At 41.5% G+C, this 12,883-nt stretch overlaps 1 protein-coding gene across 3 annotated transcripts in view; it reads right to left on the reverse strand.

Moving 5' to 3' along the window:
* The window catches only part of si:dkey-183c6.8 (protein O-GlcNAcase), a 20,580-nt gene that overhangs the window by 3,481 nt on the left and 4,216 nt on the right, over positions 1 to 12,883 (reverse strand). For 2 of the 3 annotated variants that reach the window (XM_014019071.1, XM_014019070.1), the window contains exons 2-15: positions 12,571 to 12,622; positions 9,551 to 9,648; positions 8,525 to 8,655; positions 8,279 to 8,450; positions 8,099 to 8,197; positions 5,434 to 5,703; positions 4,734 to 4,820; positions 4,193 to 4,647; positions 3,941 to 4,115; positions 3,660 to 3,716; positions 3,349 to 3,434; positions 3,142 to 3,246; positions 2,862 to 2,953; positions 1,704 to 1,893 (exon numbers count right to left, since the gene is read on the reverse strand). In XM_014019071.1, coding sequence (XP_013874525.1) covers positions 1,704 to 1,893; positions 2,862 to 2,953; positions 3,142 to 3,246; positions 3,349 to 3,434; positions 3,660 to 3,716; positions 3,941 to 4,115; positions 4,193 to 4,647; positions 4,734 to 4,820; positions 5,434 to 5,703; positions 8,099 to 8,197; positions 8,279 to 8,450; positions 8,525 to 8,655; positions 9,551 to 9,648; positions 12,571 to 12,622 — 2,069 coding nt within the window. The remainder of the gene's footprint in view (positions 1 to 1,703; positions 1,894 to 2,861; positions 2,954 to 3,141; positions 3,247 to 3,348; positions 3,435 to 3,659; positions 3,717 to 3,940; positions 4,116 to 4,192; positions 4,648 to 4,733; positions 4,821 to 5,433; positions 5,704 to 8,098; positions 8,198 to 8,278; positions 8,451 to 8,524; positions 8,656 to 9,550; positions 9,649 to 12,570; positions 12,623 to 12,883) is intronic. The other variant, XM_014019072.1, reaches the window with a different exon arrangement.

The following is a 12,883-nucleotide window of genomic DNA, read 5'->3' on the forward strand; positions in this document are numbered from 1 at the left end:
GCCGAGACCGGGGAGTCTGGGTCATCCGGAGGACTCGGCCTGTCGTTTTGGACACAGCCATTCTCTTCCTCCACTGCCGTATGCTAAAATAACAAGCAGACACTGCACAGAAAGTCGACGTCATTCAAAGCTCCTCCTGTTCTCTGATTGGCCCGGCTAAAAATCTGCCAGCGAAATCCATCTCAATGGGAGAAGTCCCAGACGGAGCAGTGAAGGGAAACTAGAATTGAGCGGAGCTGCATAGGAAGGCAAGGGCCAGGCTAATATATATCAGCAAACTTTGAGCTTTGTAGCAGCATCATATTAATTCTGGCATTTTGCACATAGTCCACCAGGATGCRCCAACACCAAAGTCAGAGACTTCACATGAGATTTGGACAATCTTGTGGGCAAAAGCAGATTACTTCCTACTCGCAAGCGCCCCCTCTGGTGGGGAAACGTTTTTTCAGGGATACAAACTTTTTCAGAACACCGGTAGACGGCAGCCATTACAGAAGAACATGTGTTTGTTGTTTTTCGAAGAGCGGCTCGGTCACACGCTAATGCCATTAGTTCGTTATCATTACTAAGGTGAAGGAATACTTTTTTCCCCTTTTTCACATCATGTCACCTGCCTGGATCTGTTATTATCTCGCTCTGATGCACAGAGGAGTGTCACAGGTAAGCTCTCTTCAACTGCTTTTTACGACGTGGTCTCATTTCAGGACTTATGCATTTAGTGAATGAAGCCGATATTTCAGTTAAAATACATAAGTAAAAATATTTATCCGAGTATAGTACTACCCCACCAACTTTATGGATGATTTTATGGATTTAATTTTACGTATTTTACTTGAATAAATACGGTAGTTTAATATCTGTAGTTTTGAATTTTTGTAATGTCTGTGTGCTGCTGCCTTTCTTGGCCAGATCTGTCTTGAAAAAGAGATTTTTAATCTCAATGAGATCTACCTGGTTAAATAAAGGTTAAATAAATAAACAAAATTTAACAGAAAAATTGTGGATTAAACATGTGTCCCCTTTAAACCATACCATTTAAACAACCATTGTCACTCAAAAGAAAAATCTTTAAGCAGGAAAACCTGCCCCCTCCACACACACACAGTTGCGATAAGATTGGCAGTCATCTAAATCATGATTGTCAGCACGCACCATGACTCATCGAGCAGGAAGATCAATCATCCACAGATGTCTGGGTCTGACTGCGTCTGTTGCTTCCCACCAGTTCTGTTTGATTTGTTTGCCTGATCAGAGCTGAAACACTGTTGTGTGTTCCAGTATCAGCTCACTTTCTTCACTAAACTCATGAAGTGTAAGGTGTTTTACCACAGTGACACTTAGAAATGTGCTCACTGTTGCACAGAGTGCACAGAACGTACTGCTTATGTTCGAATTCTGCACCAGCTAACATGACTATAAAGTACTGCTCATGTGTGTGTGTGTTTCTGTGTGTGTTTGTGCCATTTGTTTTGCTTTCTTGTGTTTGCCACCATCTGTCCTGTTGGTAATTATTCTTTGAAATGCAGAGCCCAGACGGCGTGACAGCAGCTGCAGATATGTGCAAACATTTGTGTGCATGACTTCGCCTGACGTCTCGCTCGGCTCCGAACATGCCGCGCCCTTTAAAACGACTCAGCAGTCGTGGCTCAGACACAAGCGGTCCATGAGCTCATTTTTTTGCGTCGTCGCGCCCTTGTGTTCACCTGCGTGTTGGCGTGTGCGTTGTTCCCCTTGGGTGGGTATTTGTCTCTCATGGCAGGTATCCAGCTGGCCTGGCAGCGCTTGGCGAAGGAGCGGACCTCCAGGATGCCCAGGACGCAGCCGCACACGCCCAGCTCGTCTTCCAGGATGAAGCTGTACTCGGGGCTCAGCGCCAGACACGGGCCGAGACATCTGGAGGGTGAAAGAAGGCGTCAGCACAGAAAGATTCGTAAATTAGTTGGATAAGAGGGACTTTCATTTAGACTTTAACCTGCTAACCCTAACTCTAACCCAAATTAAACAACGTACTACTTTTAAACACTTTGGAGTAAATTCACAAGTCTAGTCTTAGCTATCAATATGAATGTTTAACTTCAGCAGTCATAATTTTTGTAACTAACTAGTAAATGTGGTGTCAGAATGTATGGTGCAGTGTGAGGGCCAAAATTAGGACTATTGTACAACCAGCAGTTGCTATATCTTTGTAACAGGAGGCTATAACTATTGATCTGATTAATGATAGACTGGCACCGATAACTGAGGGGCCTGCACTAGCAAATCAGGAGGAGACTCTTTATTTGCGTTAGCATCAGACAGGCTAGCGACTAGCATGGATAAGCTGGCGTTAGCATTGGTGAAGCTACTGACTAGCATGGATAAGCTGGCGTTAGCATCAGAGAGGCTAGCGATTAGCATGATGAGCTGGCGTTAGCATCAGAGAGGCTAGCGATTAGCATGGATAAGCTGGCATTAGCATTGATGAAGCTACTGACTAGCATGGATAAGCTGGCGTTAGCAACAGAGAGGCTAGCGATTAGCATGATAAGCTGGCGTTAGCATCAGAGAGGCTAGCGATTAGCATGGATAAGCTGGCGTTAGCATCAGAGAGGCTAGGGACTAGCATGGATAAGCTGGCGTTAGCATTGGAGAGGCTACTGACTAGCATGGATAAGCTGGTGTTAGCATTGGAGAGGCTACTGACTAGCATGGATAAGCTGGCGTTAGCATTGGAGCGGCTACTGACTAGCATGGATAAGCTGGTGTTAGCATTGGTCAAAATCCCTGGTAGCGTGGGTCAGGCTATAAATAGGCAGTAAGTAAGCACAAAATGGGAATTTAGCGTGTGCGTTACATTGAGGGTTAAGGGGTTAAAGACAAACCTGTCTCCAACAATGTCTGGATGAGCCATGCTGGACTCCTGGTCACCCTGAGTTCTCAGGTGAAGCTGGCGGACCATCCGATACAGCTCCACCTACAAAAACATCATCATAAAGATTAGTACCATGTTTTTTTTTACAGGTTGGTAAAAACTTAGAAATTTCGCAGATGACTTCGCAATCAAAAAGCTCTGATTACTGGCATCAATTCTGATTACATGAATCTGACAGCCGTTTATGTAAACACTGTTTTATAAATTACTATGAATGAGACTTAACCTACCTTGTCTTTGTTGTGATAGGGTCTGATGTTGTAAAGGCGAGAGGTAGGGAAGAGAGGAGGGGGATGAGTGAAGAGCTCGCTGCTGCTGCCTACTGGGAGGAGCATCTGTGCAACACGTTCACAAACACAAACATTAGGCTTGGTTTTTGACAAAGATAAGTAATGAATAAGTAAGAAACTCAGAATAACAGCAAGCAGAAAGGGTACCTGCACTTCTCCGGACACGCCCCCTTTGAACACCCACGGCTCTGAGTCCACCCCCAACACGTCCCCTCCTGTGGTCTTTCCACACCCTACCAAAGACAAAAGCAAATCATCCCTTCAGTCACATGAAAAATAGATTTCATGCCAGTAAAAAATGTCAGGATTACAGTTTTACAACTCTTTGCTATGTCGGCTGAAATGAGCTTTTTGGGGTTTTTATAACGCTTAATCCACATCTGCACTGAGGAAGTGTTGAAAAGTGATGACTCAGTGTTTGATGCTCCGATAAGAGAGAAACGTTTCTTCCTACTCACAGTGGAAGCAGTTCCTCCAGGAGCCGAGGCTTGAGCTGTCACTCAGCACCCGTCCGTCTAAAGGAGACAAAATGAAAACAACTCTGCACTGATTCATAAAACTTTACAGTAAAGTAAGTATTACTGTGAAGTACTATGAGATACTGTGGCAGCCATCTTGAACTGGGTTGTCTCTATTCATTTCTGTCAGTAAAAGTTCATCGAGTGGTTCATGAGATATTGTGTAAAAAAAAACATGATTCTTTTTAAAGACAACAATCTGCATTTCTGCCCTTTCTTACCCAGCCAGGATATGAAGGCTTTGGTCACCAGAGCCGTGTTTCTCAGGTCCCATACATAAGGGTAAAGGTCATAGAGCACAGCCCTGTTGGCCCCGCCCACCACACTGCAGTGGAGCTGCGCTATTTCTTCACACAGAGACAGGAACCTGGAGGCCCGTCCACGCCACTCATCAACCTGAGGACGTTAAGTACGCATCGGTATCAGGGTTTTATTTTTTGTTTCACATTTCAACCGCATGAAGTTTCACTGACCTTCTGAGGTGGCGACTTCTTCCCGCTGGTGCTGACCAGGTGGCAGTTTGTTTTCAGCCAGGTCAGATCCTGCAGCAGCTTCTGGGCCGAGGAGCCGTGCTCGTGGGGGAGATAATGAAGACCAACCAGCAGCCGAACCTGAGCCTCGGTCAGCAGGCCCTTCCCGCCGCAGAGCCCCCGACCCTGGGCCTTCTGGACCCGGCCTCCACCCGCGGGCGCCCCAGGCCTGGATCCAGGAGGCTGCTGAGCGGGCTGGTGTGTCCTCTCTTTTTCACCATCCGTCTCCCTTTTACCCATAGGCGGGGAGGACGGAGGGGAGCTGGAGTCCAGGGGGAAGACTGGGAGTTTGGCCACAGCGGAGGAGGCCCTGAAGGTGGAACGACTGCCCGACCTGTCAGGAGTTTTGGAGTGCGACGATACAGAGACACGCTGGTCGGCTCTTGAGCTCTGACGACCTACAACAACCGTTTAACACATGCTTTAGTCTGGTAGCTTTCACACTAAAACCCATCATTATATATATATTTTAAATATGTTTTACCTGCTTGTAGAGGCTGGTTGAGTTCTTCCATCCAGTCTCGGAGCGCAGCAGTCAGAGCTCCATCAGGACAATACTCACACTCTTCATCTGAAACATAAACATGTCTGTATGACTTCTATAAAGAACACTCCGGTCTTAATCCTTAAAATGAGAGGGTTTGCACAATCAGACTCAGATGTCAGCTTTCAGGATAAATGTGAGCCATCACCATAAATTAGAGATTAAATTGCCTTTGGTCCAATTGAAGTAAGCACATATTCATATTGCTGATTTTTAAAGCTACATTTTGATATCTTAATGGAAATCAAAGTGAGCAAATGCAAGGCTGTTTCTACTATAGAGGTTAATTTTTTTAATACTTGTATATAAATTTACATTTTATTTGAAAGAAACTGATGGGAGGGTTTTGAACTTTTCTATAACAAAGTATCTTAATGCTAATAAAATTCCTCAATTCAGTATTTAGAAAAGATCAAAGTACTTCATAACTTTTTTTTAGGACAAAAGCTGGAGCTTTGATTAAAGACTGCATTTCTGCCTGGTGGTCAAAATAGCGCTAGTTGCTAAGCAGCACTGGCTTATTAAACATTTCTCCAAGAAGCAAAGGAGGTAATTGTGTCTTGATGTGGTCTGGTGGAGCTAATATTAGTTTATTAACTGGGGACTTTTCCTGTGTTTGTTCCTCCTTCCATTCGCTCACCTTTCAGATCCTCATTTCCTGTTCGGTACCAGCTTCCCAGCGTGTGCAGTGGAATGTAATTGGCTTCAAACTCGCAGTTGGGGTTGAGCAGCAGGCCCCTTAAGTGGCTCCTAATCTGAGGGTCTCGACCCTTGAAAGGCCCCAGGAATAGGCGTCTGGAATCATAATCGTTGGCGTGCAAGTTGTCCCAGATTAGCGGGGACCGCTGGAGGACAGTTTCCACCTCGGCGAGGCAGTCTAAAGACAGCTTCCTGGAAATGACTTTGTTGCCTGTTTGGAAAGAGCGAAAAAAAAAAGAAGAAAAGATTCTTTTTTGAGAAATAAGAGGACTTTTTGAAAAAAAAAGATGAAACGGTCCTGATGCATCTCAATCAATAAACCAGGTAGAAAAATCTTAAAAAGTTGAGTAAGTCCTCTGGACAAGTTCTTCTGTTCCTTCTCTAAAAGATTTCTTCAGACTGAAGAGAGGCGAAACGTTTTTGTCAACAAGGAAAAACACGTCCAGAGAACTTTCGCAAAATTTTTTAAAAGGATGGAACAGATCTGACACTTTCAGTTCACCTGTCTCAGTTCAGGATCTGTGCACTGTTCGGTTGAAGCTGCAGTATGGAGATCTGAGAAAACTGTGGACTTAGTCTGATTATTTGAACAAACACACCTTACAGGCCCCTCCTCCTTGGTCTCTGCTGCTCTACAGCCCTGCCTCCACAGTTGAGCTTGCCGTTAACGCGCAGGCTAATAGGCATCAGGGCCACAGATTACAGCAAACAGACATTACACACGGGGAAGACAGTCCTCCTTGCTTTCACTGGTTGTTTCTGACCAGGAGTGATGTATTTCTGCAAATAGCTGTAGGACCACTGGGAGGAGCCACAGATTATCTGTCTCATATTCTGCTGTCAGGACATGCTGACTATTTTAAGTAAAAAAAAAATGCATTGTTATAAAATTTACTTACTGACATGAAATATATTTCTTCAGCAGCCAATTCAAATCAACAAATATTAGAATTAGGGATGCACAATATATCAGCATTAACATCGGTATCGACCAGTGTTGGTCATTTTTTAGCATATCAATCCGATAAGTAAAACTGGGCCGATATTAATGTTGGATACTGATTTCCCGCTTGTTCCAGTTTGTGTTTCTGTTTTGTTGGGGAAATGTTTGGTGGAGTGGTATCTGTTTGATCATGATGGTGATAGTGATGCTGTGCAGCTAGGAATAACTGAAGTAGAGTCATGTCAGCTGTCTTTTACAGTATCAAAAAAAGACATGTGTTTGTGTGTGTGTGTGTGTGTGTGTACTATTGGTAAATTTTGGTTAATGGCCATAACAGCAAAATTAATATCTAATATCAAAATCAGCAGAAATTTTCATATAGGTGCATTTCTAATTAGAAAGTGTTATCATCTGCTAAAACAAAATAAATTATAAAATCCTCTTCGGGGAACATTCTACCTGCTGTAATTCTATTATTTGTGATGTCAGTTATCACGCTTATGTAGTCTTAATATCCGATCAACCAGTCGTAGTGAAGTACAACCAGTGTTGTAGATTATCAGCAGTGGCAAAAAAATGGGGGTGGGGAGTTGATCCCTAAAATAAACTTTACCTTTGTTGTAAGAAACTGGTTTGACACTCTAACTGTTTTTTTTTTCAGAGTTTGTACGTCCGATGGAAACCTGACAAACATTTTCAACCACTTAGAGAGACAGCAGCAGTACGAAAAACAACAGGTACCTTTAGACAAAAACAAACCTTTTTAATATGGGCGTTTGATAAAGGAAAATATTTTAATTTACAAAAAAAAGACAAACATTTTGATGTACAAATGTCCTCCTATTTGCCACACAAAACTCTCACCCAGTTTTAACTGAAAACTGTCACAATTACGTGATGCCAAACTGCTGAATTCCTTTGATTTTTACATTAAAAACGATTATTTAACTAAGCGAAGAACTGTGACCCAAAAAACCACTGTATATTTGTATTACCTTTAATTTGAAAAGACCAATTTTCACTTCAACCAGTCTTTGGAATGTAACCATACAGTGCTCATAATGTAAGAGAGTTGCGCTTAAATTAAGCATTAATAAAAGGATTTCCGCTTGTAAGCAGGAAAAACAGGAATCAGAAAATATTTGCTTTTTCACGAGATGACACTCCTGCATATTTTCTCCAGAAATGCTGTTGTGTGTAGGCTTGAATGCACACACAGATTCCTTTTATCTGCAGGATCCGTGAGATTGCAGCGTAAGAAAGCAATGTAAATCAGGTGGTTTGATGAACATTTACAATATAACTAACAACTAACACAATAATATAAAACCCATTAAAATGTTTTATTTCACAAGTGAGCTGTAAAACGTCTCCCATGGAGCTTTTGATGTAAGAATCTAGAGAGAAGTGATAAAATTGAAGAAACAAACAGAGTGAGTGGGCGGTCTGTGTGTGTGTGTGTTTCTGTTAAACTTCCATCTGCATGTGGGCGGAGGTGCACCTAAATTACTGCCTGGTGGCTGTGTGGGTTTGTGCACACGCTTATTTGCATGTGTGCATGATGATGAAGGCTTTTATTGGGCAAGAAATTACATATCAAATCTAGAAGAAGAAAACCAGGTGTTTCTACCTGTGCTGAAGAAATACGGTGGTGTTGGATTACCTGTCCATATTACTGTGATATTAGGCAGGAGGTCCTCTCCGATGGTTTGCAGGTAGGGAGACTTGGACACACTGGGGGAGCACAAAGAACCGCAGTATTCTAGAGAGAAGAGCAAAACGGAGCGTTTTAAGCTATAAAACCCCCTGATCACAGTTTGCTACATCTCAACTTCTGTTCTACCTGTAGGGCAGAAAAGGAAGACATCTGGTTCCCCCAAGAACCGATAAATCTCATTGGTTACTGTGACCTGAGCGTGGGCGAATGAGGTGAAGGCCTCGCTGTCAGCCTGACACATGGAGTGGTCGATGTCATCAAAGAGAATGGCAAATGCTTGACAACCCAGGTCTGAGACCTGACAGAGAGAGAGGAGTTTTATATAAGAGGTGGAAAAAAGAGGTACATTTTCCCCAAGCGTAGCGTAATTACCTGTTTCAACTTGCGTTTAAGCAGCGTCAAGTCACAAGAAGATGAAAAGACGATGTCCTGACCAGGAGACAGGGCGTAAACAAACCTCAGGCCTTTGGACTGGGCCTCTGCTATGAGAGTCCGCAACTGAGCTGAGCAGAAGAAAGAAAATGGAAACGATTGAGTTGAAATGAGATACTTGCCAAAATGGTAAAATAAATGTTTTATAAAGAAGTAAAGAGGATGTCAAAAAGAAAAAATGAGTAGGTCCTCTGGATGGGTTCTATCTTTAAAGAGGATGTCATTTTTTTAAATTTTTTTGTCTGGTGAGCCCTAACAAATTTTAACTAACAACGTAAAGAAGATATAATAATGATTCACTAATAAATAACTAATATGTCTGGACATAAACCAATTTCAGATATCTGGAATGCAAGCGTGGTGAAGTCAGTTAAAAGTAAAAACAGCCTGCCATACATGTGAGCTTCATTTTTCTGCTGAAAATGATCTGCTGCAGTCCCAGAGCTGGAGCTGAATGTTAAATTAGCAAGCTGGACTTATGAGAAAGCAAAAGTCCACATCTTCTTTTCCACAATTAACAAAAAAAAAAGATTTTTTTCCCACTCCAGTGTGAAAAATACAACTACAATTGTTTATATGCTTCACTTTGCACGACGTACAGCGGGAGAGAGGGTTTAACAAAATGTTTCAGTTATATGCAACTTGAAACTTATTGTGGTAATACATTAGAAAAAAAATACAACCCCTCAACTTTATGAATGGAGAAGTGGAGAAGTTTTTAGGGAGGCGGCTGATTTATTTAGGGGGGCAGGCCGCCCTCCTCGTACAATAGTAAGGGAAACACTACCAGTCTGTGGGTTTAAACTGTAAAGCTTGCAGACAGTTGATGACGTAACATCTGCAACTATTTGCTGACAAACTTAGAGAATGTTGGCACGCAGTTCAGACATGCCACACGTGATCCCTTTGTGTTACCTTCGGCATTAACCACAATGATCCTGCAGCTATCACTACTGATTTATTTACCCTCCTCCTCCGGAGAATAGACTTCTCTCCACAGCAGTCTGTGTTTCAGGTCATCTTTTGGACCGTACAGGTAGGTGTTCAACCCCCAGCGCTGCATCCTAAAATAGGAGGGAAAACGGAGGAAATATGGCATCAAAATGCAGATTTAGGAGCTTTATTTGCTAAAAAGGAAATGTTTTGAAAATGAAAACTTGAAATAATGCCTGAGTTTTTAGATGTGAGGTTAGGGCTGTCACAAACGATTATTTTTATAATCGATTAATCATCGATTATTTTTTCGATTAGTCGACTAATCGGATCATATGTTAATTGAATATAAAACATACAGCTTATCGTGCCAGAATGCAGCTGCTATTATATAACCATCGTTAGATTTTAGCTATATGCTAATTAAAAATAATTGGTGTGGAAGGCAAGTTCTGCTCTGCAGATATTACACAGGTTTCTCTTTCATTTTCTTAAAATGATCCCACACTTTGAGCTCTGTTGTCAGGTAGCCATGATACCAGAGCCTGTCTGTATAATGTCTTGTGACGTCCACGGTCTACCCCAGTTACCACTACTGTGCATGTGTGTCAAGAACAGAAAGGCAGATGTGGCAGTGGAAGGTGTCAAAGCAGTTTGGAGAGAAAAACAAAGTAAAGAACAAAAAAAAGAAAACAATTAATCAATTATTAAATTAGTCATCGATTATTTTAATAATCGATTTGTCGTCAATTAATCGACTAATCGTGGCAGCCCAATGTGAGGTTATTCAATGGTTTGGTTTAATCTGATGAGTGAATCATGTTTCTATTGACATTTATATCTTGTTTTCGTTCTGTTTATCTGTATTTGTCAGATAGGATCCAGTCTAGAGGCAGATTAGGAGGTGCTACTGAGGAGAGGACAGGAGGAAACAGATCCACTGTATTGATTGTAAGGAAACAAGGCCGTGTCAGTTACAGGAAACAAGCTTCTGAATTATAAATAGAGCATAGTACTCAGAGTGAAGGGATAGCTGCACCAGAGGCCATTCATGCACGCAAACATGAGTCTTTCTGTCTTTTCACTTGTTTTTGTCTTCGCTGCTCCTTTGTAGGAGGGCCGTGTCCTCACACCAACACTGTTCCACTTCCTGGACAGATGGCATCTGAGTGATCTCCATCGAGTGACAACCTACACGCCCAAAAAAACCTGCAGCCGAACACACGCAAACGTGCAGATAAATCTCCAGCATTATTGTTGCCAAACTTACGCAACACTCAGCCATTATGCTGCACCCCACACTAGAGTCCCAAAAAACCTTTCTAATAATAAATCTGGATCCCACACACTCAGCAGATGCTCAGGTTTTGGAGTATTTCCGGCACTGCGACTGTTTCAACCAGTTTCCTGATCAGATTCAAGGAAAAACGGCTGTTGACTTAATCATAGCTGCTTACGTGTGACGTGATTAAAATGTTCAAACAAGCAGTGTAAGAAAGATTTGGGTGAATTAGTGTGTTTAGAAGCATGGATGCAGGCAGCCATTGGCTAACAAACTTTAAAACTTTGTCCCAGCTTTCAAGAAGGATTTAAGTTTTAATCCTCACAGATAAGCGTGTGGCATTAAGAATTAATTGGTTCGCTTTGAGCCACAAAGACCACACAAAGGGTGTGAGTGTGCATGAAAAGGGAATGCTAAGTCCTTTATTAGTGCATGAATTTAAAGTATATTTCAGACTCTTCCCTTCCCTTATTGTTATTTGATTTTTATAAATATAAAACAAAAAAAGCTTTTTCTAAATGTCACTTTGTGAGCGAGCCTGTCTTTGTGTGGGATGAGAAAACTGACGATGGAATTTTATTTATTTATTTTTTTGTCTATGACTCAAAATAGTCTAAAGGCTTGTTTAAAATTCCCCTTAGAGAACTGAGGCTCTCTTTAATACCTGATTATTGTAAAAAACAATTTAATCTTCTTTAACTTATTTTTCCACCATTTCTATGTTGTAGTGGTTTTGGATACTAGCTGGTTAAATCTTACTAAAAGTTTTGGTGGGAAAAAAATCTTAAAAATCGATTCACAGTGTTTAAACATTACAATAACGAAACAATTGGCCTATATCAAGATTTACAATGAAATAAACACCTCATTTATCCACACACTATAGAGACACAACAATGCTTCTTTGTGTATTTTCTGTTCCTCCTTTGTGTTTTCTTGATTATTTACTCCCAGTTTCTTTCTTCTGGTTTTCTTTGATTTCTACTGGTCTCTGCTCCTGCCCCGCCCACACTCACCTGTCTCCTCTGGGTGTTTCTTGCTCTCCGCTCATTAGTTCCTCTTTAAAATCTGTCTCCCATCTCTCAGTGTATTGTGTGTTTTTCCATGATCACCTCATGTCTGTTCCTGTTCAGTCCTGCCTGTAAGCACTGTTTGCTGCCACTGTAGTAAAGTCCAACATGCATGTATTACACAGTAGACATAACTCTGATTCTGTTTTATTCTAAGAAATAGTTACAAGCAGTTTGCTCATTGTGTAAAACATGAGAAGTGACTTTTTGGATCGATTCGACCAAAGTTTTGTTTACGCTTCATGGTAGCTGAGAGACAGGTAAATCGTTCTGGTTGCCATGACCCAGGAATGTCTTGTACCAGTATTGGTGCAATTTAAAGGTCAGAAAGCAAAGTTTTGATGATGTAACAATCACACATAAATACAGTAGGTCTTGTGGGGAGTGAAGAGAGTTCAGCTGATCTGTCAGGTCCAATAAAGCATTGGTTTGCTGTCACCTTGGAGTTGAATCTTTTATCCTTTTTTTGCTTAATGGCAAAAGTTTTTAATGAAGAATACCCCACTTCATATTGGCGCCCAACTGGGTCGGCCTGCACACTGTATAWTTCTTTGGTAAATAAAGTTTAGTTGAAGTACTTTCTGATCCTTGGAGTTTTAAAGTTTGCACTTTGTGTTCGGTTAATATTGCCAAACATGATAAATGACACTTATAGGCAAACAAACTCTACAAAGACTCATTTCAGAGAATCTGAGGCTCACCATTGGAAGAGAACTTTCCTCTGATCCATGGACCAGGGCCGTCCATAGAAACCTGGAGGGAAAACAAATATGAGCTGAGTGCCATGACTTAACATAAGACAAAATATACTGTATAAACAATAAGCTTCAAATGTGAGATGCGACATATTACAGTCAAAAATGTTAGATTATGATTCTCTCACTTCTCTCTCTTCACCAGATGTTGGTAACAACCCAAGTGATCCATACATACAAAGAAATCAAACCATAAATGTCCAGAAATGAAGTTATTTGTAATAATGTGGTATTGAAAAAGTATTGAACACATGAAGAA

Source organism: Austrofundulus limnaeus, unplaced genomic scaffold (genome assembly GCF_001266775.1).
Source record: "Austrofundulus limnaeus strain Quisiro unplaced genomic scaffold, Austrofundulus_limnaeus-1.0 Scaffold208, whole genome shotgun sequence".
NCBI lineage: Eukaryota > Metazoa > Chordata > Actinopteri > Cyprinodontiformes > Rivulidae > Austrofundulus > Austrofundulus limnaeus.